Below are 27258 nucleotides of genomic sequence, written 5' to 3'. Positions count from 1 at the left end.
GACTGAGTGAACTGCTTCCTGTCTTCAGTGCGTGATGACACAGATGTGTCAAGCTTGATAGACCTTACATGTACATTTTTTTTTTTTTTTGAGACGGATGAGACGGAGTCTTGCTCTGTCGCCCAGGCTGGAGTGCAGTGGCGCGATCTCAGCTCACTGCAAGCTCCGCCTCCCGGGTTTACGCCATTCTCTTGCCTCAGCCTCCCGAGTAGCTGGGACTACAGGGGCTCGCCACCTCGCCTGGCTAGTTTTTTGTATTTTTAGTAGAGATGGGGTTTCACCATGTTAGCCAGGATGGTCTTGATCTCCTGACCTCGTGATCCGCCTGTCTTGGCCTCCCAAAGTGCTGGGATTACAGGCTTGAGCCACCACGCCCAGCCCTTACAAGTAAATTTAAGAATAAGTAGTTTTATACCCACCCTGGTTTTATTCCAGAATTACTGCTCTGCAATTTTGGGCTCCATCCTTAGGAAGATACTGGAAAAGCAAGGGAACCTTTCTCAGCTGCCTGTGTGAAGTGACACTGTTCCAGAATGGTGCCCTGGGGCCTCATGCACTATTTCACAAGTATAGCTGCATAATCTATGGAAGTCACTGAATGGAAGAATCATCATCAATGGTATATTTAGGTTATGGAAGGTTCCTCTGAGATAAGAAAAGGTTCTACAATGCAGGTAGCTGTTGAGCCTCCTAAATATTTTACTCATTTAGTTAACATCACACTGCATTGAGTGCAAGATTCTTTGGTTATACCATATTAACCACCAGGAGGGAGGATAACTCCTGGTTTGTAAAAGAGATCAGTGGTTCTTAATGGAGGGTGATATGGCCCCAGGAGACATCTGACTATGTCTGGAGAGAACTGTTCACAGCTCTGGGGGGTGCTACTGGCATCTAGTGGGTATGGATGGCAGGAATGTTGCTGAATATTCTCCCAGGCACGGGGTGGCCCCACAACAAACACCTCTCAGGCCACTAATGTGAATAATCCTGAGGCTGAAATGCGCTGAAAGAGGTTCAGAAAATGTGTCTGGACTGTTGGAGAGTCAAATGTACATTATGGAGGCTGCAAGGCGCCCCCTGCATCTCACAGCTGAGGGACCCTGTCACCTCTCACCATGGGAGGCCAGTTCACTCCCGCCTTCCATTCCAGGCCCAGTGCCTGCTCCTTCTCACTGAAGAACCCAACAGAGATTTGCTGAATGAATGAGGGAAAAATAAGCTAGAAGCATGGTTTAAAGTCTTCCATTGACTACATTAAACAGCAATTTTATGTGGCCTAAAATTTATTCTGAACCTTAGTGGTGTCATAGTCTCTGACTATAAAGAACCTCAAAGTTAGGGCTAATACGTTCTTAAAGATGGAATGCACATCTTAAGGGGAGTTTGTCTAAACACTTCTCGAGTCATTTTAGTAGGACAAACCAAATAAAATGGTGCTAAAGGCAAACATTCAATATACTTCATTTTAAACTAAAAAATTAACATATAAAATGCCATGCACAGCAGACACCATTCTTTTTTTTACATATTTACAATTTTACATATTTACTTATCAATATAATTTCTATCTTTACAATTATAAAATTATTTCGAACTGTGGACATACACTTTGTAGCATTCATTTGTTTTGTCCTTTAAAAGGCAATTATTTACCAAACCACAATGAATGCCAGAGGAAGCACACAGGAAAATCATGGAGGGAAAAAAGATTGAGACAAAATTTGCACACAAGCCTTAAATGAATCTGTATCAGTAACTCAAATAAATAGTATTTTATTATTAACTAAGCTTCCCTTGCTAGGAAAAATAAAACAAAACAATCCCCATATACTGTACCTTTAAAAATGCTCTGACATTTATAAGCAATTTAGTTACATTCTAGATCCCAATCAGTTGAGTGTAGTAAGGGCTACCTACAATTTAGGCTCAAATAAATACTCTCCATGTAAACTGTGATCATCCTGCATAAACTTGAGGTTGCAGTGGTGGAGGAAGTTTATCATTTTCAATGTTTTCAGAGTCAATAGCTGCTAACGGTTGATTTGGAGGCTTAATTTCCAGTGGGTATTTCTCAACAATGTCTTGAACTTCTCTTGTAATTCCATCTGTCCAATCTATGAGGTCTTTTTCCAGTTTCTTGGCTTCATTCATGATCCTTTCTTGTCGTTCATTCAACTGAGACAGGAGATCCAAGTTCTTATACATTTGCTTGACGCCTAAGCAAGCATCAGGAGACCAACTCTCAGCTTCTTGCTTCCTGGGAGAGGTCTGGCCAGACATGTAGCGATCAAAATCCTCCTGACTTAAATTCAAAGACTGGGCATCTAACTTCTCAATGAAAGCCACGGCACAGCACTACAGGAAGAGGACATTAATACAGTCATATTAGGAAAGCTACGCATACTCCAATCAATTTGTAAAAGTCTTTTGATCACAGAGAATTTAAAATAGAACCAAAAGTAAACAAAACAAACTCATGAACTTCCATGTAACTCAGCCTGGAAAATTACCTACTCCTATCCCCGGTCATGCTTCCTGTACACTCCCAGGAGCTCTGGGGCCAATGTCTGGGTGCAGCCTCCCCAGATGCACCATGAAGACATTCTGTCTAAGTCTTCCCAGACCTGCTATCTCTACCCAGGATACAGTCCCCGAGCGGGTGTAGGTCCTCAAGGCACTGGTGTGGCACACGGACCTCTGATCCTCAAATAAATATTTTAACACCAAGTGGTTAAAAGAACGGCTCCAGGCCGAGCCCGGTGGCTCAAGCCTGTAATCTCAACACTTTGGGAGGCTGGGACAGGTGGATCATGAGGTCAGGAGTTTGAGACCAGCCTGGCCAATATGGTGAAACCCCGTCTTTACTAAAAATACAAAAATTAGCTGGGTGCAGTTATGGTGCCTGTCATCCCAGCTACCTGGGAGGCTGAGGCAGGAGAATCACTTGAACCTGGGAGGCGGAGGTTGCAGTGAGCCGAAATCATGCCACTGTACTCCAGCCTGGATGACAGAGCAAGACTCTGTCTCAGGAGGGAAAAAAAAAAAAAGAACAGCTCTGAAGCAACAGAACCTGAGTTGACTGTCACCTCTTTCACTTAACAACCACAGTGAGTGACCCTGGGAAAGTTACTTAAGCTCTCTGAGGTTTCTGTACCTGTAAATGGGGGGAAATACCATCCAGATTTATTGTGAGAATTAACAACATAGCACATGTCACGGGCTTCCAAGAGGCCTGCAGTGGGCAATGAATACACGGTAGCAATTACTAGTACGGAAATGCCACTGCAAATGCCCAATTCAACAGACATCTGAGCCGGGTGTGTTGGCTCATGCTTATAATCCCAGCACTTTGGGAGGCCGAGGTGGGAGGATTGTTTGAGCCCAGCCTGGGCAACAGTCAGGATAGAAACCTCACCTCTAGAGAAAAGGAATAAAGAAAAAGAAAAACGTGATTCATCCGAGGAGAACGGAAGCGCACGCCCATCTGGCTCATGGTGTGTGTGGAGCTGCTGTGGCCCCTGTGACTGGAGAGAGGAGGTGATTCTAACTCCTCACTTAGGTGAATGGAGACATGGCATGGCCACTAACAGGAATAAAGAATACTGGAAAAGAAACAAACATCTGAAGGGGACGTAGCTCTGAACAAATTATATTTGAGGTGCGATACAAGTGTGAGGTCAAGACAGGTGACACAGAGCTGTGGGTCATCACTGCACAGGTGAGTGACAGCTCTTTGACAGAGGAGATGGTGAGGAAGAGATGCAGAGACAATGGAGTCCCAGGGAATGACACAATTCAAGGTGGAAGTAGAAGACACAGACTTTACAAAGAGACAAGGAAGTAGTGGGATTGTGGAAGCCAAGGAACAAGTTGCAGAACAAAGGACTCATGGAGAGTGCTATGAGAAGCAAAGGAAGATGAAGGCTGCGAGTGTCCATGGGGTTTGTCAGCTGGAAACTTTTTACTTTTGCCAGAGCAGTTTCACTGGAGCAGTGGGTGCAGGAGACAGACTCTGAGTCAGGCCAGAAGAGGATGAAGAGGGAAGGCACAGATGTACTTAAGGCTGCAGGCCAAAGGCCCTAGAAGCTGCTGAGTGTGTGCAAGCCAGCTACCTCTACTGTCAGTGACTGTGGCTACGCTTGAATGTGTCCTGGTCCTCCTTCACTTCTCTCACTACCTGCCATGTCCACACTTCTCAGGGACTTCCAGGTTGTCTGACCCGCTCTGGATAAAGAGCTGAATCCAAAAGGCTCTTCCCTCGCAGGCAAGTGTATGTTTCATTTATATTAAGAAATATGAGGCCAGGTGCGGTGGCTCATGCCTGTAATCCCAGCACTTTGGGAGACTGAGGTGTGTGGACTGCTCGAGGCCAGGAGTTCGAGACCAGCCTGGCTAACAAGGTGAAACCCCGTCTTTACTAAAAATACAAACATTAGCCGGGCATGGTGACACGTCTGTAATCCCAGCTACTCGGGAGGCTGGGGCATGAGAATCGCTTGAACCCAGGAGATGGAGGTTGCAGTGAGCTGAGATCACACCACTGCATTCCAGCCTGGGTGACACAGCGAGATTCCATCTCAAAAAATTAAAATTAAAAAAAAAAAAAAAAGATATACGAGTACTTCTAATCTCATTCTATATGGGCCACTTAAACTTTTTTAATACTAAGGATTAAACCACCATGTGCCTGAGAGGATGGAAAACAGTGTGAATAAAGGTGAAAGCATCTGATCAAGAGCATTCCCAAGTCCCTCCACCTGCAAATCACACTCCCGAGATGCTGGTGACTAGAGTAACACGTAGCTGAACACAATGGTGGAGGGTGATGAGTGATGGGGCAGGTCCAGGTTTGGAGGAACCTGAGACTTCTACAACTTTTGGAATCCACTTACAGGAAAAGGAGAAAAAGTGACAAATACAAAAGTAGGTATAAATGTGAATACATACTTAGAATCTAGAAATAAATCATGATATATTTTTAGAGTCTCAGAGATTCAAGTACCTGTTTTGAGACATTTTTTGGCAATTTATCAGAAATGCCCCCTATGTATCCTGGCTTCCCCTCCCCACCTCTTAGTTCCCAGCCTCTCAACACAAAAAACCAAGTCCATAAGCTGCCCCAAGGCTCCAAATTCATTAGCTTCATAGTACATTCCCTTGAAAGCAAATAAGCAGAGTTTAGTAGGAAGAAAAAGGAAGAATTCAGGTCAGGAGCAGCGGCTCATGCCTGCAGTTCCAACCCTTAGGGAGGTCGAGGTGCGAGGATTGCTTGAGTTCAGCAGTATGAGACCAGCCTGGGCAACATAGCGAGACCCCATCTCTTAAAAAAAAAAAAGAAAGAAAGAAAAAATTGGCCCGGTGTGATGGTGCATGCCTGTGGTATCAGCTACACAGCAGGCTGAGGTGAGAGGACTGCTTGAGCCCGGGAGGTCAAGGCTGCAGTGAGCTACGATTGTACCACAGCACTCCAGCCTCGGTGACAGAGTCAGACTCTGTAGTAGAATGAATGAATGAATGAATGAATGAGGGAAATATTCAGCCTTATTAACTTAAATATAATTTGCCTTATTCATGGTTGAAAAGGCCCAGCCAAGTGAAGGACTCTTCTACCCAGGACCGTGGGGAGTGATGCCCAACACATGTCATCTGTTTCCGTAGGACAAACACAAGCTCTGATCAAGTGCTGGGAGGCAGAGTGTCTGTATGGCCTGGTCCTTGTGCTCCCTGATGCAAAGTGAGCTTCCTCAGCCATGCTGCCTTCTCAAACAGGAGCATTCACCTGTCATGGGCCTGAGTCACCTGTCACATCCCTAAAACCACCACCTTCCTAGTCCTTCTCTACAACACCAAGAACTCACTTACTCACCAGATTGGTAAAATAGTAGCCATCCTCTCCAGTCATCAGTCGGCTTGGATTGCAGAAGCGCGTGATATACTGGATATTAGACTGAAGGCGTGGGGGGTTGCCCTTCAAAACGATGTAGATGAGGGTGGGGAGGAAGTCATCCGCTGACGCCGGCTCGTTCTTGGTGATCTTGATGGCATTGAAGATGTGCTTGCTGCACTTGGTGATGCAGGCCAACTTGTCTCGAGGCACACGCTTGGAATCCATTTCAATGATATCTACAAAGCAGAAAAGACAGTATTTCCCACGTAAAAAGAATCACAAAAAAGAAGCAATAGGAAAATCATGTTTCATCTCTAAAGTTATGAAGGAATCCTCACTAACCCCCTTTCCAGCAGTTAACTTAGTGTATACATGACTTACTAAATATGATCTCATACTCACAGAAAATAGAACCAAGAGCCAGGTACTACACAGTGTGCCCTACAAGCACATTTCTCTAATCCTCAGATTATGCAATGGATACTCTTATTAATGTTATCCATTTTAGGGATGAGGGGGCTGAGGTTCAGAGAGGTTAAATGATTTTCCCAAGATCGTACAGACAGTAGGGAGCAGGGTGGGAATTTGAAACCATGTCTACCTGACTGTAAAGCCCACACTCCTTTTTTTTTTTTTTTTTTGAGACAGAGTTTCACTCTTTGTTGCCCAGGCTGGAGTGCAGTGGCATGATCTCTGCTCACTGCAACCTCTGCCTCCTGGGTACAAGCGATTCTCCCGCCTCAGCCTTTAAAGTAGCTGAGATTACAGACGCCCGCCATCACGCCCAGCTACTTTTTGTATTTTTAGTAGAGACAGGGTTTTGCCATGTTGGCCAGGCTGGTCTCGAACTCTTGACCTCAGGTGATCCGCCCACCTTGGCCTCCCAGAGTGCTGGGATTACAGGTGTGAGCCACCGTGCCTGGCCAAGCCCACACTTCTAATCACAATGTAAGCTGCCTCTGAGCTCCATGGAGAAGGAAGAAGTTGTCTGATGAAGAGTCTTTTTACTGCTTCTGTGCCTCTGTTACATTTTAGAATGTTTTCGACAGTCCCAGTTTGCATACTGCTATTTAGAAATGTGGTTACTACACAAAGCATCTTTGTATTGGATGTGAGAATACAAAAATTAGCTGGGTGTGGTGGTGTGTGCCTATAGTCCCAACTACTCGAAAGGCTAAGGCAGAAAGATGGCTTGATCCCGAGAGGTTAAAGCTGCAGTGATCACACCACAGCCCTCCAGCCTGGGCAACAGAGCAAAATCCTGTTTTTCTTTTTTTTAAAAAACAAAACAGCTACTGGAATCCAACACACTTAGGTCTACAGTGACCAACTCTCCAACATGTGGATCTCCCCTAGCTACAGAAATCACGACATTCACACCTGCTGATTGGCAGAGGGGATCAAGCAAGGGAATACATTTAATCTCAAAATAACATTTTACCTCTCCCAGGAAAAAATTTCACTACCCACGACTACCACTAAGTCCAAGCAGTGGGCTCTCATGAACGCCCACTCTTTTCCAATAAGCCTGGGGGACAGCGAAGGGTGGTGAAATACACGCTGACAGCATTGCTGGAGAGGGAGCGTGCCTCTGGGGGTGCACATCTGCCGACAACTTGGAACATCATAAAAAAGACAAGGCAGCTTAATTTTACACCAAATTCTTGCCACTAGCAGGAATAAAAGTTTCAGACTCGGGCCAGGCAGTGGGGTATACCAAAGGATTCTTTCTGTTCTTAGATCATCCCTGAGGTCGCCTCCTAGGCCCATCTGCTATGAAAGACAACGTGTAGGGGGCAGATGTGCTAGGTAGTACACAGGCCTTATTTTAACTTACAAGTGCTTTTACTCCCTTACTTATGAGGCTACTGTGTGAATTACATAATTTTTGCTTATTTTATTGTTTGCTTCCTTTAATCCTTTAATTCTGTGTTATAATTATTGTTATACTGATCTATTTATTTTTCTTTTTATATGGAACTTACTATACATAAGAATTGGGTAAGACTGGGTAAGATTTTTTAAAGCCATTTTTACCACCTACATCTATCTTTAGCTTTCTACCTTTTATTGATTTTTTTCTCTCTCTTTTAAAGTTTAAACCACTTTCTTGTTAATCTTTATTTATCAGTGTTCTTTCATCTGGCATCCTATTCATCTTTATTGTTGACATTTTGAAAGCGAGTAAAAAGTGAATTATGTTTTATCTGGATGTGTGTGTGGCTGCTATTGCCATGAGGCAGGGCTGGGGTGGAAAAAGTGAGAGAAAGGAAGGAAAAGGAGAATAAAGGAAGATAAACACCCCCAGGGACTTCTTCCACATGCTTCATCCTGCAGATACCCCTTCCTAGCATCCTCCAGCCTGAAGGAAGTCTTCGTGGAACTCTTTGGATTCCCATCCTGGTGTGCGATTCCACGATTTGCATTGCTTCAAAGCCTCAACTAGGAGATACGCGAGGAGAAAGCAACACCCAGGAAACTCACTGCTGTCTAATAGTTTCCCTCCCCAGCCTGCCTGCTATGATTTACTCTTCAGAACCCTGCATAATTGCTCTATGTCTTCTCCCAGGGCTCTGCCTTGTCATGAATAGGAAGCACAGGGCTGAGTGTGTGCTCCATCTCTGCCGGGTCCAGGGGTCCAGGCTTATCTTGAATAGAGTTGTGAAATCAAAGGCTATACCTCCAGGTCATGGTTTCTCTACATGGACACTCCTGACATTTGGGGCTGAATAATTCTTTGTTGTAGGGAACTATCTTGTGCATTGTAGAATGTTTAGTAGCATCCTTGGCCTCTACCCACTAGATGTTAGTAGTACCCCCCCACAGCTGGACATTTTAAAATGTCTCCAGGTCTGGCTCAGTGGCTCACACCTGTAATCCTAGTAAGTTAGGGAGGTAAAGGTGGGAGGATCACTTGAGTCTAAGAGTTTGAGAACGGCCAAGGCAACATGATGAAACTCTGTCTCTACAGAATGTGAACAAAAATTAGCTGGGTATGGTGGCACGTGCCTGTGGTCCCAGCTACTCGGGAGGCTGAGGAGGGAGGATTGCTTGAGCCTGTGAGGTCAAGGCTGCAGTGAGCCACGATCGTGCCACTGCACTCCAGCCTGGGTGACACAGAGATCCTGTCTCAAAAATAAATAAATAAATAAATAAATAAGTCTCCAGATGTCATCCAATGTCTCTGGGGGACCACTGGTGCCTGGCTAAGAACCACTGCCCCCACAGCCACACAGAAGTCATGCAGGCGAAGCCAAATGGGAAAGGGTGTCTATCAACAGATGAATGGATAAAGAAAATGTGGCGCGCACACACAGTGGAGTACTATTCAGCCACATCAAAGAATGGGATCCAGTCATTTGCAATAACATGGATGAAACTCTGGGAGGATATTATGAAGTGAAATAAGCCAGGCACAGAAAGACAACCATCGCATGTTCCCACTCATTGGCGGGAGCTAAAAACTGAAAACAATTGAAGGATGTTTTACCAGAAGGATGGTTACCAGAGGCTGGGAAGGGTAGTGCGGGGCATGGGGGATAGTGGGGTATAGTGGCCAAGAGGTAACCAGATAACGAGAAAAGTTAGAAAGAATGAATAAGACCTAGTATTTGCTAGCACTACAAGGGAACTATAGTCAAAAGTAATTTAATTGTACCTTAAAAATTAATTAAGAGAATATAACTGGATTGTCTGTAACACAACAACTAAACGCTTCAGAGGATGGACCCCATTTCCCCTAAGGCAATTACCACTCATTACCTGCCTGGATCAAAATAGCTCATGGAACTCATAAATCTATACACCTATTATGTACACACAAAAATTAAAAATTAAACAAAACAGAGAGAAAAAGGGAAACTTCCACCATCAGCCACAGGCCCTGACACTCTCCTTGTCCTAAACTCTTGGAGCTAAGAGGAGCTGATGATGGACTCTCTGGTCCCCTTCCTGGGGTGACACACTCTTCCTTTCAGAAGTCCTGAAGAGTGTTTGACCTCAGGGCAGAGGCCTTGAAGACTCTCAAAATTTTATGCAGTTCTCTTCAACAGACCTCGTATTTGTTACTTGTCAGCCCAGAACATGAGTCTCCTGCCCTAGAAGAATATGACCCACACTGCGTAACTTGATGGGCAGCCTCTCCTATTGAGTCCCACTATTCGGGGAACACAGATACACTTCCCTGATCCCTCAGGCCACCCACCTCTACTTTCACCAGCTGATGCCCCAGTGAACCATGCCCTACCTGGGAGAAGGAGGCCAGGAAGCCTGGGGACTTCCCTGTTAGCAACAGGCCGTAAAGGCTACGTTGGCTTGGACAAAACTCTCATGGAACACTCTAAATATAAACCAGCTGATCTTGAACTTTCTAGTAAGAGTCAGAAAAAACACAAGTCCCAGGTCCGTATTCAGGCTTTTAGAAGGCCTCCACCTTCAACCTCTTATGAGGTTCCCGGAGCAAACGGTGCAGGAGACAGAGTAGTCATGACCTATGCCATAGCCTAGCAGAAAAGCTTGCAAGAAAAAAACACAATAGTATTGACCTGGGCCACTTGGATTCTACCTCCAGAACTTGCACAGGAAATTACAGAAACCAGTAATTTACTTAATAACAGGAGTTGACATGTGAAGATACACAAAGAGAAGCAGAACCCGAGAAAGTGGAAGAATCACACCAGCAGAGAATGCCTGGAGCAGACCTTCTTGCCGTTGTAAAGGCAGTAAGATAGTCCTGAGAGACTTCGCCTCCTTTATAATCCTGATAATACCCTCAGCAAACCTCCATCTCTTCCTGTGGCTTGAGTGAGTCTCTGGTTCCTATAACAAAAGGAGCCTACTCGATGGCCAGCCTCCAACACTACTAATCAACTGACCTGCTTCCTTTCCAGTAGAATTTCATTAACAATGTCTACATGAACAAGCCTTTCTAAGTCCTCTTTCTAATAAAGGAGACACTGGCCAAAGTTGAACATCCCTTCATTAAGACTTTTTTTTTTAATTGAAACGTTTGTGTTGCAGTCTTGCTGGGTCATTCCCATGAATGACAAACAAACCTTATAAGGAGGCTGGACCTGTCTAGAACGGCAGCGCCACATCAACCTGGGGCACTTCATTTATTTAACGATCAAACCAGAAAAATAACTCACAGCGCTTCTCTAATTAACAACCAGTCAGAGGCATCATTTTAATATGTTCTCCAGCATGGGGATTACCTTGCCTTACCAGTTCCCTTCTTCTCTCCAAAATTATTTTGAATACATAAATGCAACTGAATCTTTAAGAAATTTGTAGGCCGGGCGCGGTGGCTCAAGCCTGTAATCCCAGCACTTTGGGAGGCCAAGACGGGCGGATCACGAGGTCAGGAGATCGGGACCATCCTGGCTAACACGGTGAAACCCCGTCTCTACTAAAAAATACAAAAAAACTAGCTGGGCGAGGTGGCAGGCGCCTGTAGTCCCAGCTACTCGGGAGGTTGAGGCAGGAGAATGGCGTGAACCCGGGAGGCGGAGCTTGCAGTGAGCCGAGATCGCGCCACTGCACGCCAGCCTGGGCGACAGCGCAAGACTCCGTCTTAAAACAAAAAAAAAAAAAAAAAAAAAGAAATTTTTTCTATCATGGGAACAGTCAGCTGAATAAAAACTACATAAAAAAAGAAGCACAAAAAAGAGAAAAAAATATTTATTCTGTATTTGACCTTAGTTGAGTTCAATGCCCAAGAAACGAGACCATAATCCCTGAAAATAAAGGGGGAAAAGAGTTAACCTGCTCTTCTGAATGCCATCAAATTCATAAAACTAACAATCTCACAAATTACTTTTACTACATTCCAATGTACCTTCGACAATCTGCATTTTACAAATGTATAGACTAATATTACAGCAACATGTTACCCTTAAGGGGAAACATCGCAATAAAAAGGCTCTTGGTTTCACTGACCTGTGATAGCCTTCACCACCATATCAGACACTTCTGGGATGTCTTCATTAACAGGGACACACAGCATCTGAGGCGTAACCCAGCGCAGGGCTCTAAAGAGAGAGAGACAGTAAACAAGGGCTCCAAGGATGAACCGTGGCCATTCGTCTTGTCACCTCCTTCAGTTTAGGGAAAGCCTGAGGCATCATTGATCACTCAGACAATCCCAGGCCCACACACATCAACCCTCCAAGTACTAGGAGGTCAAATGACATGACAAAGCAGCTAGGATCCTAAAATGAGACTTCTACACTTATCACAAGAATGGAAGGCCATCTTGCTGACTGAAATGACATTACACAGTACTACCAACACTGAAATGCACTCGGTATTTGAAAGTCACCATTTGAGAACTGGCTGCTGCCTGTCCTCACTGTCTACAGCATTAATGTTCTTTTACACTCAGTCCTCAACCTTTTTTTTTTTTTTTTTTTGAGATGGAGTAACTCTGTTGCCCAGGCTGAAGAGCCGATCTTGTCTCACTGCAGCCTCTGCATCCTGGGTTCAAGCAATTCTCCTGCCTCAGCCTCCCAAGCAGCTGGGACTACAGACGCCCACCACCATGCCCAGCTAATTTTTGTACTTTTACTAGAGATGGGGTTTCACCCTGTTGGCCAGGCTGGTCTCAAACTCCTGACCTCAGGTGATTTGCCTGCCTTGGCCTTCCAAAGTACCGGGATTACAGGTGTGAGCCACTGCACCTGGCCTCAGCCCTCAATTTCTGAGGCACACTGGAGTTCATGTAGGAGGCCACGGGCAGGATCACCATGCCTGAATCACTCACTGTGTGTTTCCTGGTCCCACCCTAACTGCACTCCAACTACCCTGCTGCGGGCCTCCCCTCTTGCTTGGTTACTGCTTCCATTCTGTATCTTGGTCCAGGGCCCCTCTGGTTACTTCTGGCTCCTGACCTTGTGCTCCGTATCTTCAACCTGCCCAGTATCAACTCCTCACTTCAGCTGTGAAACTTCCAATACAGATCTGGCAAGTACCAGCCCCTGTCTGGAACCTGGGACTCCAAGGCCCCTCTTCCCTTAAAACACCTCATCAGCTCAGCCTTGGCCCTGTTCCCACACTTAGGTGGTCTTTTCCTCACTGTCCACCGCAACTGGAGTGCAGAGTGCTGGGGCTTGCCCCAGTGAGCCTGGAAGACTGGGTGCTGTGGGCAATGTCATCAATCCAATGCTAGTGAAAGATGTGACTGGGGAATGGTGAAAAATGTGCACCCCTGGGAGGAATGAGGAAAGATGACATCCACTGACTTGTTATTTGAGAAGGAGTCTTGCTCTGTTGCCCAGGCTGGAGTGTGGTGACACGATCTCGGCTCACTGCAACCTCCGCCACCTGGATTCAAGTTATTCTCGTGCCTTAGCCTCCCAAGTAGCTGGGATCATAGACATGCGCCACTATGCCTGGCTAATTTTTGTATTTTTAGTAGAGACGGGGTTTTACCATGCTGCCCAGGCTGGTCTTGAACTCCTTGCCTCAAGTGAGCCACCCACCTCAGCCTCCCAAAGTGCTAGAACTACAGGTATGAGCCACTGGGCCCAGCCAACATCCCCTGCCTTGATACGGATATTCACAGCTTCCTGCTTGAGGAAATGGTAATGGACCAAGAACACAGTCCCCCAATTCCTTGGCGATTTCAGGGATTGAAAACAATCTCAAATGCCAAATACAACTCTTACCAAAAGCTGCTTTGACAGAGATGGATAGGTAAAGTCACATTCCTTGTCTTTCTGACACAACAGAGCAGCTTCCACTCTAAGGAAGCAGGAACGTGAACTGTTGCTTTCCCTTAAGGTTTGAAAGGCAGGTGCCTTATTTCCCCCCAGTGTGTTCTTCCATTAGTAAGTAGTAAGTATAAAGCAAAACAAAATAAGCAACTACCTGATCCTCTTTTGAATGGCAAGATCTTTCTTCTCATCATCAGTAGTTTCTGGACAGAACACGTGTTTATAGAGACGAGTCATGATGTACTTTTCAATCTGATCCATTATCTTCTCGACTCTTTCTGGAGGCACTGAAATAACCAGAGAAAAGATCAAGATATATATATATGTGTGTGTGTGTGTGTGTATACACATATGTGTGTGTGTGAATACGTGTGTGTGTGTGTGTATATATGTGTGCATATATATGTGTGTGTATACATGTGTGTGTGTGTGTGTATATATATATATATATTTTTTTGGAAACAGAGTCTGGCTCTGTCACCCAGGTTGGAGTGCAGCGGCATGAACTTGGCTCACTGCAACCTCCACCTCCTGGGCTCGAGCCATTCTCCTACCTCAGACTCCCAAGTAGCTAGGACCACGGGCACACACCACCATGCCTGAATAATTTTTGTAGGTTTTTTTCTTTGTAGAGATGGGGTTTTACCATGTTGCCCAGGCTGGTCTCAAAATCCTGGGCTCAAGCAATCTACCTGCCTCAGCCGCCCAAAGTACTAGGTTTATAGGCATGAGACAGCATGCCTGGCCAAGAGTATATTTTCATAGTACATTCTACACAGCAAAAAACTAATTTACTAGAAATACATTAAATACACTCAGAACAAAAGTATAAGAATGTTATATTTAAAAATATGCTTACAGGCCAGGCGCGGTGGCTCACGCCTATAATCCCAGCACTTTGAGAGGCCGAGGCGGGCGGATCACGAGGTCAGGAGATTGAGACCATCCTGGCTAACACAGTGAAACCCCATCTCTACTAAAAATACAAAAAAATTAGCCAGGCGTGGTGGCGGGCACCTGTAGTCCCAGCTACTCAGAAGGCTGAGGCAGGAGAATCGCATGAACCCAGGAGGCGGAGCTTGCAGTGAGCTGAGATCGCGCCATTGCACTCCAGCCTGGGCGACAGAGTGAGACTCCACCTCAAAATAAATAAATAAATAAATAAATAAATAAATAAATAAATAAAAATATGCTTACAAAAGAACTTACTGGCCGGGTGCGGTGGCTCACTCCTGTAATCCCAGCACTTTGGGAGGCTGAGGCAAGTGGATCACCTGAGGTTAGGAGTTCAAGACCAGCCTGGCCAACATGGTGATATCTCCTCTCTACTAAAAATACAAAAATTAGCTGGGTGTGGTGGCACGCACCTGTAGTCCCAGCCACTCGGGGGCTGAGACAGGAGAATCACTTGAACCTGGGAGGCAGAGTTGCAGTGAGCCGAGGTCACACCACTATACTCCAGCTTGGGCGACAGAGTGATATTCTGTCTTGACAAAAACAAACAAACAAAAAAACTTCTTTCAAATGTTGGGCTGCCTTCCACAGCATCCTCGTTCTAACTGAAGTTGTCTGGCAGGACCTAACAGTGTACACCCTGCCAAATGGGGAGACCTCAGCAAGGTCACTCCCTGTCCTACATTGAAAAGGCATTTGCAACTCCCAAGACTGATGAATGCTGATGAAACTTATCCTTTCATTTTTCTGAGGTTTACCATAACACCTTAGAGCTCTTGGAGGTATACAAATGGAGCAGATTTCTCAGATACACACATGTCCTGAGTACATCCTAAAGTCTAACATCACTGGAGGTTGAATCCATAAAGAATCCCTAAAAACCTGAAGTGCCCCCCCCAACTTTTTTTTTTAACTATTAATACAATGACTCACCAAAATGGTGATTCCAAAATGGGAAATTCATTTAGCAAAGCCTTCCAAGAAGTTTTTTTCTTTCTCTCTCTCTTTCTGTTTTGGAGACAGAGTCTTGATTTGTCACCCAGGCTGGAGTGCAGTGGTGCAATCTCAGCTCACTGCAACCTCCATCTTCCAGGTTCAAACAGATTCTTGTTCCTCGGTCTCCCAGGTAGCTGGGATTACAGACATGCACCACGACACCCGGCTACTTTTTGTATTTTTAATAGAGGCGGGGTTTCACCATGTTGGCCAGGCTGGTCTTGAACTCCTGGCCTAAAGTGATCCGCCCACTTTAGCCTCCCAAAGTGCTGGGATTACAGGCATGAGTCACTGCACCAGGCCCTAAGAGGTTTTCGTCTGCTCCACCCCTGCCCCTAATGGAGTTATTAAGCATTACTCAATAAATTATCCAATTGCTCCTGGAAAGATGCACATGGCACAGTTAAAGGCACTGCTAAGTATAAGACCAGTTCCCAGAATGTCAGTGAGGTTACAGGATGAAGTCTACAAAACAGCCAGACCATCAGGGAAAGAAAGAAATTGCTAAGAGACTGAGCAGTCGTCCCTCTGCAATACCTGCAATCTCTCAATGGCTAACAGTGTTACCTTTCCCGCGAGTCTGCATCCTTTCGGCCACATTGTGGTAGAAATCCTGAGCACACTCTGACTGTTCTTCAATGCTCAGATCCTGAAACAGAGAGACAAAGAGGCCGCTTGTAGCTGAACAAAGTGCAGAAGCACAGCTCTACATTCTAAGAACTTTCCAAAAGCCACTCCTTGTACTGGTAGTAAGCCTAAAAGTACTCACAGGTTATATTAATCCTGCAGGAGAGTAAATCCTATCCATTAATATTATTTCCAATATCTACTGTTGCCAGACTTTTCCTTAGTTCAGCTAAGGGGTCCTTGTCTGTCTCACGGCCACAAAAATTTAGGCTCACAGACAGTTTGAATGGTGAGTAAGACAGGGTTTTATTAGATGAAAAGGGGGAATCAGAGACTCTCACAAGGCCAGAATCCCTGCTAGAGTGCTTCCTGCCAGGAGCTAAAATCCCAGGCTCCACACAGAAAGAAGAGGCGCCAGGCTCCTCCCCGCTACAAATGGTGCAAACTTCCCAAAGCTCCACCCCGGTGGGCAGGCCGGCTGGAGTTTTTCCGGGGACCCCTTCCCACCTAGCAGTCTCACCATGACCATCTCATTCTTTTTTCTATATCTACATAGTCTTAAATAGAGTTAATGCATGTCTTGATAATTTACATATTTTATGGACATTTCTCTTTAACCCACTGAATCATTTTTGGTGGCTTTATAACATTCCATCATATTAACTGACTTATTTGACTCTTCTCTACCACTGTGCATTTGAGTTGCTTCCCCTCTTTCACTGTTGTGCATCGTAGCTATAAAAAATTTTGTAACGACTATCTTCTTTTGGGTCACTTCTCTGTGATACATTTCCAAAAGTGGCATTAACCACTTAATAAGAATAAATAACGTCATAGCTCTAAGCATCTATTGCTACTCACACTCCTCAGAAACTCAGTGCACACTGTCATTAACCACGTGTATGGGCTTATTTCCCTATTGCCCTGACAACATTGGGTCTGATAATTTTCATTTGGTTTTACTGATTTTATAGGTGTAATATATGTATTTGTTTCTCACTTTCTACCAAAGAGAATTTAAAGTCTATTTAAAAGATATATGCAGTTCAGCACAAGAGACTAGAAAATAAAAAGAATAACAAAGTAATCCCAGTGCTCTGGGAGGCTGAGGCTAGAGATCGATTGAGCCTACGAGTTCGAGACCAGCCTGGGCAACATAGTGAGACCCCATCTCAGAAAAGAAAAGAAAAGTTAAAAAATTTCAACAACAACAAGTTTAAAAAAAAAAAAAAAAGCAAATTAAACACAGAGAGAGACTGAAAGCAGAGCCACAGATGACAAGACAGAAATGTTTTCCTGGAAGATGTCTAAATTAGTCAAGAGTCAGCCCATACATCTGTTTTTAAGTAAACTTTTTAGCAGTCATCATTAAGATGAAAACAGTTACATAATTCAGGGTTCAAAAGACAAAAGCAAACCAATCCTTCAGATGAAATTCTGACATCAAAATCAAAAATTTCTCCCAAGGGTTCTCACAAGGATGTCACCGTAGAAGAGCATGAATAAGGCCGAGAACAAACCCCCGGGACCGGCTGTCACAGACCTCATCTACATAGGCCATTGACATCACACGCCAAGGGCCGATACATCCTGTGGAAGCCTGCAGCAGTCTGACGGTCTGGCTTAAGTCTAAAAGGATGGCAGGATTCTCAGGGTCGTGGGCAGTCACCTCGTTCCCTCAGTGAAAAAGGCCAAAAGCACTCACGGCACTTTGTGATCACCGTGACTGCAGCCCTCATTACTGTCGACTACTTACCCATATACATGCCATTTGGTGAATTAAAATTGATCCCTCATCTATAAAAGCCTAGGGACTACCTTTAGTAAAGTTCAGATATTTCACTACATTAAGCTCTTATTTATATTCATGACTTCCCACTGTTTTATTTTTTATTGCACAGATTTTTAAAAAAGTTAATACTATTAAGCCTTTTATCTGGTCATTAAAAACAATTCTTTTGGCCAGGCGCAGTGGCTCACGCCTGTAATCCCAGCACTTTGGGAGGCCGAGGCGGGTGGATCACCTGAGGTCAGGAGTTCGAGACCAGCCTGGCCAAAATGGCGAAACCCCGTCTCTACTAATAACACAAAAATTAGCTGGACATGCTAGTACACACCTGTAATCCCAGCTACTCGGGAGGCTAAGGCAGGAGAATTGCTTGAACCCTGGAAGCGGAGGCTGCAATGAGCCGAGATCACACCATTGCACTCCAGCCTGGGTGACACAGTGAGATTCTGACTCAAGACAAACAAAGAAATTCTTTTTTTTTTTTTTTTAATGTTTTAAATTTTATTCCTCTTTTTACTTAATTTTTTAACACATATAGAGACAAGGTCTCACTGTGTTGCCCAGGCTGGTCTTAAACTCCTGGGTTCAAGTGATCCTCTGGCCTTGACCTCCCAAAGTGCTGGGATTACAGGTGTGAGCCACCGCGCCCGGGGAAAACAATTTTTTGATAGTTCAATTTTAGCTCCTCTTGCTGAAATACATATCCTAATCTATTTTCTTTTTTTTTTTTTTTCCGAGATGGAGTCTTGCTCTCTTGCCCAGGCTGGAATGCAGTGGCGTGATCTCACTGCAACCTCTGTGTCCTGGGTTCAAGCGATTCTCCTGCCTCAGCCTCCGAAGTAGCTGGGATTACAGGCATGCACCGCCACACCCAGCTAATTTTTGTTGTTGTTTTTTTCTTTTTTTTTTTTTTTGAGACAGTCTCGCTCTGTCACCCAGGCTGGAGTGCAATGGTGGGATCTCGGCTCACTGCAATCTCTGCCTCCCGGTTCAAGTGATTCTCCTGCCTCAGCCTCCCGAGTAGCTAGGATTACTGGCACTGGCCACCATGCCCAGCTAATTTTTGTATTTTTAGTAGAGACAGTGTTTCACCGTGTTGGCTAGGCTGGTCTTGAACTCCTGGTCTCAAGTGATCCAGCTGCCTCGGCCTCCCAAAGTGCTGGTATTATAGGCGTGAGCCACCATATCAAGCTCATATGCCAATTTACTTTCTTCTCAATACTTTCACGGTTAGCTCTTTGATTTGGCTGAAATGTAAGGTGCATGGTATGAAACACAGAACTAAAATAAACTTTATACAAGCCTATCTGTCATCAGCAGCAGTTAGTAAAGCATGACCTTATTCCCTCTTGTCCTCCCAGTTGTCATATAACTTGCTCCTGAGAAATGAAATCTATTTATGAAATCTCTGGTTTATTTCACTGTTCTATATTTTCATTTTTTACCCAAATCTCATCTAGGTGTGATGACTTTCATTTTAGAACATACTTAAAAATCTGCTGGATTTAGAAGCCTCCCTGCTTCACAAATTCCTACTTTTTACCCCCTCACAAAAAAAAAATCATATGGTATATGTGTTTTCCTGTTTTTCTAGAATAATGAAACATTGTAATTTAAATGATATTTTAAGTGTTTATACTGACCTGCAAAGTTTGTCCTTTTTTTTTTTTTTTTTTTTGAGACGGAGTCCCGATCTGTCACCCAGGCTGGAGTGCAGTGGCGTGATCTTAACCCACTGAAATCTCCACCTCCCAGGTTCAAGCAATTCTCCTGTCTCAGCCTCCTGAGTAGCTGGGACTACAGGTGTGTGCCACCACACCCGGCTAATTTTTTTATTTTTAGTAGACATGGGGTTTTGCAAAGTTGTCTAGGCTGGTCTTGAACTCCTGACCTCAAGTGATCCACCCGCCTTGGCCTCCCAAAGCGCTGGGATCACAGGCGTAAGCCACCACACCCGGCCACCATCAAACTGTGTTTTAATTCTTTGAATGAACTTCTAAGTTGACACATTAAATTCTCAATATTTAACATTCTTTATTGCTGTTGTCTTTTAAAATTACTTTTTTTTTTTTGAGATGGAGTCTCACTCTGTCACCCGGGCTGGAGTGCAGGGGCGCCATCTCGGCTCACTGCAACCTCCACCTCCCAGGTTCAAGCAATTCTCCCGCCTTAGCCTCCCGTGTGGCTGGGATTACAGTCGCCTGTCACTACGTCCAGCTAATTTTTTGTATTTTTCATAGTAGAGAAGGGGTTTCACCACGTTGGACAGGCCGGTCTCGAACTCCTGACCTCGTGATTCGCCTGCCCTGGCCTCCCAAAGTGCTGGGATTACTGGCGTTAAGTCACAGCACCCAGCCTAAAATTACTATTTAAAAAAAAAAATGCTAGGCTGTTTTTTTATCACTAGTATGTACACTGTAAGTAAATTCTGTAGACTTATCTTGCCATGTTGCTGTATCTGTGCTTCTATTACTGTTCTGTTTTCCCTTGGATTTTCTTTTTTTTTCTTTTCTCTTTTTTTAAATCTTTTAACAAATGGTTTATTGATACTATGTTATAATGCATGACAAAATGACAAAATATTAGTATCTAATTCTAGACTTCATGGCCACCCCACAGGATGAATCTTTGGAACAGAAAAAAAAAAATAAAGATTTTGTTTTCCCATAATCATAAAGTTATTATACTCAGTCCAGGCACAGCTAGTACAACATTCTGCTCAACCCCACAGGCTCTACTCCCTTTACCACCTATTTATAATATGTTTGGGTCACTCATAGGAGTGAAACACTGTCAGCATCAATAGTTAGTAGCACTCTCAAAATACATTTTGTTGTACTGAATAGAAACCGTAACTATTCAATTAGTCTAGTAATTCCAAATGGTCTTATTACTTCTATACATAAGATATGATCTTACAACATTTATGTAGCTAAATACTTATACTTCCCATGCTTTTTGAGGATTCCCAAAAGACTTTAGGGGGTTCCCAAGACTTTTAGGGGTTTTTTTTTTTCACAATAAAAGAAAGGAACAGTGTCAATCCATGAGAGTCAGACCAGCAATTTAATAAGATCCTCTTCATAGCTCAGTTCCCGGTGCATACAGAAATTCAATACAGCCCCATCACTCTCAGTTCTTAGAAGAATTTGAGAAGGATAAGAGCAGTAACTATCAGTTTTGTTTAACAGCCTAAAAGTGAAAACAGATGTCAAAAACAAAAACAAAAACAAAAAAAACAGCCAAATTCTTTCATCCCAGGATGTCTGAAAAGGAGAGACTCTATGGAGTGTGGATACAGAAAAGGAGTTATTCCCACCGGAAAAAAATGAACTGTGGACATAGTCACTCAAGACCAGAGAAACCACCACTGTGAGTAAGTAGCTTCAATTTCACTGTTACCCGGGGGGGCACACACCAGAAAACCTGGGACAAAGCCTGGGCTACAGCCCTTAGGATTCATTCTCAGGCTTCCTGGTGCTGTGGTTCAACAGCCTTTGTGGGGATGGAGAGAACCAGATACTATCACCATCACGTGTAAAAAAGAATACCACAGCAACAGCTGTCAAAAACCAGCTGGAGCTGAAGTTACACACCATTTGAAATCCACACTGTACTTGCTTTCTTGTGAAGGGCTTGAGACATGTGCAGAGATACCTTAAACATGTGTAGGTGACCTTCCTTTTGAAAGGCAGAGGAGGGCCTCTTGTGAACTCTTTCTACTCATTTGTTTTCCGATCAGTTCACCATTTCAACTAGAAAAGATGCTGTAAGCTACCTCAGCTGGCTTCTAATTTGGACACAGCACCAATACTACACACACAACTGAATGAATGACCACATCTTCCTGGTTCTTCCATTGGGCAGGGTCAATATGCTTCTTTTGGACTGAATAGGTGTGATCTTGTTCGAGAAAAGTGTGTAAATGTAGGGCCAGATTTTGTTTGTCTCCGTTCCGGAAAATTGGTGGAGCACTCCTCGGCTCTTGTATAATTCAATGACTGGCTTTGCCACATCTTTGTACTGTCCTAGCTTGGCAGCAACTGCTTCGGGTTTATCATCCTCCTGCTGGACTAATGGCTCACCAGTGACATCATCAATACCATGTACATGAGGTGGATTGAAGTCCAGGTTATATACCCTTCCGCTAGGAGGGTGAATTCAACGGCGGCTGAGACGATCTTTAAGTGTTTCAAATGGAATGTTCAAACTGATCACTAGATCCACTTCACAGATTTTGTCCAGGGCTTCGGCTTGTCCTAATGTCCTAGGAAAACCATCAAGGAGCCAGTGCTGGCCACGCCTATTCTCCAACTCAGACGTCATTAGGCGTGTGATCACATGGTCTGGAACCAAAAGACTTCTCTCTATATACTGCTATGCTGTCTCACCAACTTCGGTGTTGGCCTTGATGTTCTCCCCCAAGAAGTGGCCGCTGGAGAGATGCTGGAGGCCAAAGTTCTGGGCGATCCTCTGGCACACGGTGCCCTTGCCCGAGCCGGGTGGCCCGAGGATGACCGCGCGCAGGAGTTTAGAAGCCACTGTCTTCGCGAGGAGGGGGGCGGCCAAATGCGCAGCCCCGACCACGGCCCTGGAGGGAGCCCCGGGAACTTTGTTTCTCGGCCCCCTACCTCTGGCACCCTCCACTCGCACTGGGACTCGCCGGCTCCCCTTGGATATTCTTGGTAAGATGTTTCCCTGAACTTCCTAAAAATTACATTTGTATTCATTCTAAAAGCACTCATTACTCATTACACGATGAGTAGAACTCAAGTCACTGTACCAATTCTATAAAAAAGTCAAGAAAATGCTCAGATGGCTTTCAATTTACATGGGAAGACTGAATGCAATCATTATAATATTCTATAATTACAAACAAGAAGGACAAACTACCGTGGGGCACACCGTAAGTCTCACTTTTTCTTACTGGAGCTGTCTCCTTCTCTAGATCGGTGGTAGCAGCAGTAAGTGTGCTTATTTTATACTAACGCCTGTGCTGAGACGATGGTGACTAGATCTTTCTAGCGATGCTCACGAGAAAAGTTGTTACCTTCCTGCTCTGAGGTGTGAACCCAAGTAGATCCAGAACTACTCTATGAGAAAAGTCCTGATGCTACCCACCCTACCCCAGAGTTGACTGAAAGCAGGATGGGCCTCGATCTGAGCATGCTCCGTGGCTCAAATGCGTGGGTTTTCATTACCACCACCCCACACCTCTATTTCCAGTTCTCCAAGGAGACTTCCATCTAGCCCTCACCTATGAATTGATGAAATATATTTACATGATACATTCTCTAAGTTTCATTTCTGTACTAAACTAGATCACCAGACAAATATATCCATGGACTATACTTTAGGTTTGCTGGAGATATTCTTTCAGAGAACTAGTTTTAGTTTTCAGCCTGGACTTTGTTTTTTTTTAATCTTTTTAGACAAAAGTCTTGCTGTGTTGCCCAAGCTGGAGTGCAGAGGTGCCATCTCGGCTCACTGCAACCTCTGCTTCCCAGGTTCAAGTGCTTCAGCCTCCCTTGTAGCTGGGATTAAAAGCAAGTGCCATCACACCGGATAATTTTTGTATTTTTAGTAGAGACAGGGTTTTGCCATGTTGAACAGGCTGGTCTCAAACTCCTGGCCTCAAGTGACCTGCCTGCCTTAGCCTCCCAAAGTGCTGGGATTATAGGCATAAGCCACCGCACCCAGCCTATGCCTGGACTTCTATGTAGGTAATCACAGTAGTAGCTACGTGAAGAATATGCCCATAAGAACATGTTTTTAAACTCCAAGTACCATTAAATTATGACCCTATTATCTCACTGTTATTTTAAATTAATTTTGTAAACCTCAAATCCTTTCAATAAGCAGAACGGGTCTATATAACAAAACGACTACCATTATGGAATGTACGATTTTTTTTTTCTTGAGATGGAGTTTCACTCTTGTCACCCAGGTGAGATCACCCATCTTGTCACCACCCATCACGCAATGGCGCGATCTTGGCTCACTGCAATCTCTACCTCCTGGGTTCAAGCAATTCTCCTGTCTTGGCCTCCCAAGTAGCTGGGATTACGCCCAGCTTGTTTTTGTATTTTTGGTAGAGACAGGGTTTCATCATATTGGCCAGGCTGGTCTCGAACTCCTGACCTCAGGTGATCCGCCCGCCTCGGCCTCCCAAAGTGCTGAGATTATAAATGTGAGACACCGCGACCAGCCAAGATGAGTTTTTTTTTTTTTTTTTTAAACTATTAAACCCTCAAGTCTAACTTTGTTATGGGGGACAACATTTTAACTGATATTTGAATTTTCCTTTATGGCGCTATAATTTAACTTGTTATTGTTTTATTATTTTTTCAGAAATTGCATTTGACTACATTGCCTAGGATGGAGTGTAGTAGCTATTCACAGATGTAATTGTAGCTCACTGCAGCCTCACATTCCTAGGCTCAAGCAATCCTCCTGTCTCCCTCCTGAGTAGGGGGGACAGCAGGTACACACTGCGGTGCCCAAATCTATCCTTCTAGTTCATGTATTTTCTGCAAAAGCATATCCATTCATTTAATCTTCTTAGGTAGTTTACACATGGTTTTACACCTTTCATTTGCACCAAATTTTAGCACTTAAAACAAACCATATTCATTCTTGTGATTATTATTACAGGTCTGAGCATTCCTAACCCAAAAATAAAAAATCTGAAATGCTCAAAAATCCCAAATTTTTCAGTGGCGACATGACACCACAAGTGGGAAATTCCTCATCTGGCCTCATGTGACGGGCCGCAGTCAAAAAGCAGCCAAAACTGTTTAATGCACAAAACTGCTTAAAATGTGGTATAATATTACCTTCAGGCTACGTATGTAAGATATATATACAACAAATGAATTCTGTGTTTGGACTTGGGTCCCTGTCCCAAGTTATCTTATATATGTGTAAATATTCCAAAATCTGGGAAAACCCCAAATCTGAAACACTTCTGGTCCCAAGGCTTTCGGATAAGGGATGCTCAGCCTGTAGTGCTCACTTCCAACTAGAAACTCTCTGAGTTCCTTTTAGAGACCCGAGCGGCCTGTCTTACTGGTGTATCATGTTCTCCTCAGCTCCATACAACCCCTACAATTTTACAGTACAATGCAGAAAACTCCCTTTCTTTTTTTTTTTTTTTTTGAGACGGAGTCTTGCTCTGTCGCCCGGGCTGGAGTGCAGTGGCCGGATCTCAGCTCACTGCAAGCTCCGCCTCCCGGGTTTACGCCATTCTCCTGCCTCAGCCTCCCGAGTAGCGGGGACTACAGGCGCCCGCCACCCCGCCCGGCTAGTTTTTTGTGTTTTTAGTAGAGACGGGGTTTCACCGTGTTAGCCAGGATGGTCTCGATCTCCTGACCTCGTAATCCGCCCGTCTCGGCCTCCCAAAGTGCTGGGATTACAGGCTTGAGCCACCGCGCCCGGCCGAAAACTCCCTTTCTATTTCCACCGCAGTTTATGCTCCAGTAGAGTATTTACTTCATAATGTAAAAGAACTCCCCTGCCACTCTGTCTCTCGTCCCGCTTTCCATTCTTGTAGGACTTACACTATGTTACAGATCTGCTTATTGTCCATTTCCCCCACTAAACTGTTAGCTCCACGAGGGCACCGTTCACCACCATATCCTCACGCCTAGAACAGGGCCAGGCACATGGTTAGTGTTCAGTATGGGTTGACTGAATGAATGTGGCCATTTATTACCATTCCTCCCTTTATAAGATGCTGAAGACAATTCTCCATAGATCTCTTTCTACCCATCTGTGAGCAAAGACAATGACTGCCTTTGTTTTGCAACATCTTTTCAAGGATTTCTGTATAGCAAACAGCTTTAGGAGACAGAGATAGTACCTCCTTCAAGAGAAAAGGCTAGACTGCTTACTGTGTAATAAGGATCCCTAAGTCCAAGGTTCCTCTCCTCTAATACAACTCACTGCATGCACAGGCTTTCCCTGGTCTTCTCTGCATGATCCCATAGGAACAGATACTCAGGGGATAAGCACAAATGCAAATGGTCTGGCTACTGCTGCTGCTGTAAGGAACTGGCGTTGTCTCTGACCCAGGAGACTCGTGTCTTTGGCCAGTATCTGTGAAACTATGGCAGGTTAATTTGTTAGCCTGCAAATAAGGTAACTCTCAGGCCCCTCACAGTGTTTGCCAAAGGGGCAAAGTGAGAGCAGGTTTGTGCTGGTAAGTTCTTTTAAGCTCTACAAAACTCCAAAAGGTTTGTCATAGTCTTCCAAGAAAAAAAGATAGTAGAGCAGTGAGCAAATCCTTTTCCTCAAGTACTCTCTAATCATTGTATGGGATCATCTTTTCTAAAACAGCTTTTTTTTTTTTTTGAGATGGAGTCTCACTCTGTCGCCAGGCTGCAGTGCGGTGGCGCGATCTCAACTCACTGCAACCTATACTCCCAGGTTCAAGCAATTCTCCTGCCTCAGCCTCCCGAGTAGCTGGGACTACAAGCATGTGCCACCACGCCAAGTTTTGTATTTCTAGTAGAGATGGGGTTTCACCATCTTGGCCAGGTTGGTCTTGAACTCCTGACCTCGTGATCCATCCGCCTCGGCCTCCTAAAAGTGCTGGGATTACAGGCGTGAGCCACCGCACCTGGCATCTTTTCTACAACATCTGAGTAAAGTTGTCATTTTATTTTATTTTTCTAAAATAAAGTTTTACTTTGTGATTAAGACATTGATAAGTGGGTGTCTATCATTGAATATTATGCTGAGAGGCACTCTATACACTTTCTTAATGGTCTGGCTGAGATCTTTGTTTCCACTTCCAGTTTTGAAAACCTTTGACTATTTTCCTTGACCATGTTTTCTGTGTATTTCATCTGGAACTTCTGTCATTACAATGTGAATCGTCACAGTCTATTTTCTGGGTTAAGTTTTGTCTGTACTGCTGTTAACTGCTTAACCTATTTAGGTTTTAGCTTTGATGTCCATATTTTTTTCTATTATCAATTTGTGCTACCTTCAATAATTTTTTAAAGGAAAAGAAACATGAGGGCTTTAATCCTCTTGAAAAATGAAACACACATTTAAAGTGTGCCAAGGATGCAGTCCTCATATTCTGAGAAAGTCCATCTCACCAGGGAATATATCTTGAGGTCATTAGTAACTAGTAGAACACAGATTTAAACATTTCCACATTTAGATGAAGAAAACAGGGCAAAACTAACTGATTTTCTCAAATTCAATTACTGGCAAAATAAAGGTGGTGGGAACCGTTAAGGTACATATGCTCATTTTGCACCTCCAAAAACAAACAAAAA

The 27258-nt window shown here is 44.2% G+C and overlaps 1 protein-coding gene and 1 pseudogene across 7 annotated transcripts in view; both read right to left on the bottom strand.

The window, feature by feature from the left end:
- Window positions 1-50: 50 nt before the first annotated feature.
- The window catches only part of RABGEF1 (RAB guanine nucleotide exchange factor 1), a 78822-nt gene continuing 51614 nt past the window's right edge, over window positions 51-27258 (bottom strand). For all 7 annotated transcript variants that reach the window (XM_073012650.1, XM_073012653.1, XM_073012651.1 and 4 more), the window contains 5 exons: window positions 16120-16201; window positions 13757-13889; window positions 11828-11919; window positions 5870-6126; window positions 51-2358 (listed from right to left, as the gene is read on the bottom strand). In XM_073012650.1, the coding sequence (XP_072868751.1) occupies window positions 1960-2358; window positions 5870-6126; window positions 11828-11919; window positions 13757-13889; window positions 16120-16201 (963 nt within the window). In that variant the 3' untranslated portion in view covers window positions 51-1959. The remainder of the gene's footprint in view (window positions 2359-5869; window positions 6127-11827; window positions 11920-13756; window positions 13890-16119; window positions 16202-27258) is intronic.
- LOC103246920 (adenylate kinase 4, mitochondrial pseudogene) lies at window positions 18654-23136 on the bottom strand (annotated as a pseudogene).

The sequence above is a fragment of the Chlorocebus sabaeus genome, chromosome 28 (genome assembly GCF_047675955.1).
Source record: "Chlorocebus sabaeus isolate Y175 chromosome 28, mChlSab1.0.hap1, whole genome shotgun sequence".
Classification (NCBI taxonomy): domain Eukaryota; kingdom Metazoa; phylum Chordata; class Mammalia; order Primates; family Cercopithecidae; genus Chlorocebus; species Chlorocebus sabaeus.
This window is presented reverse-complemented; position numbering and strand designations above follow the sequence as displayed.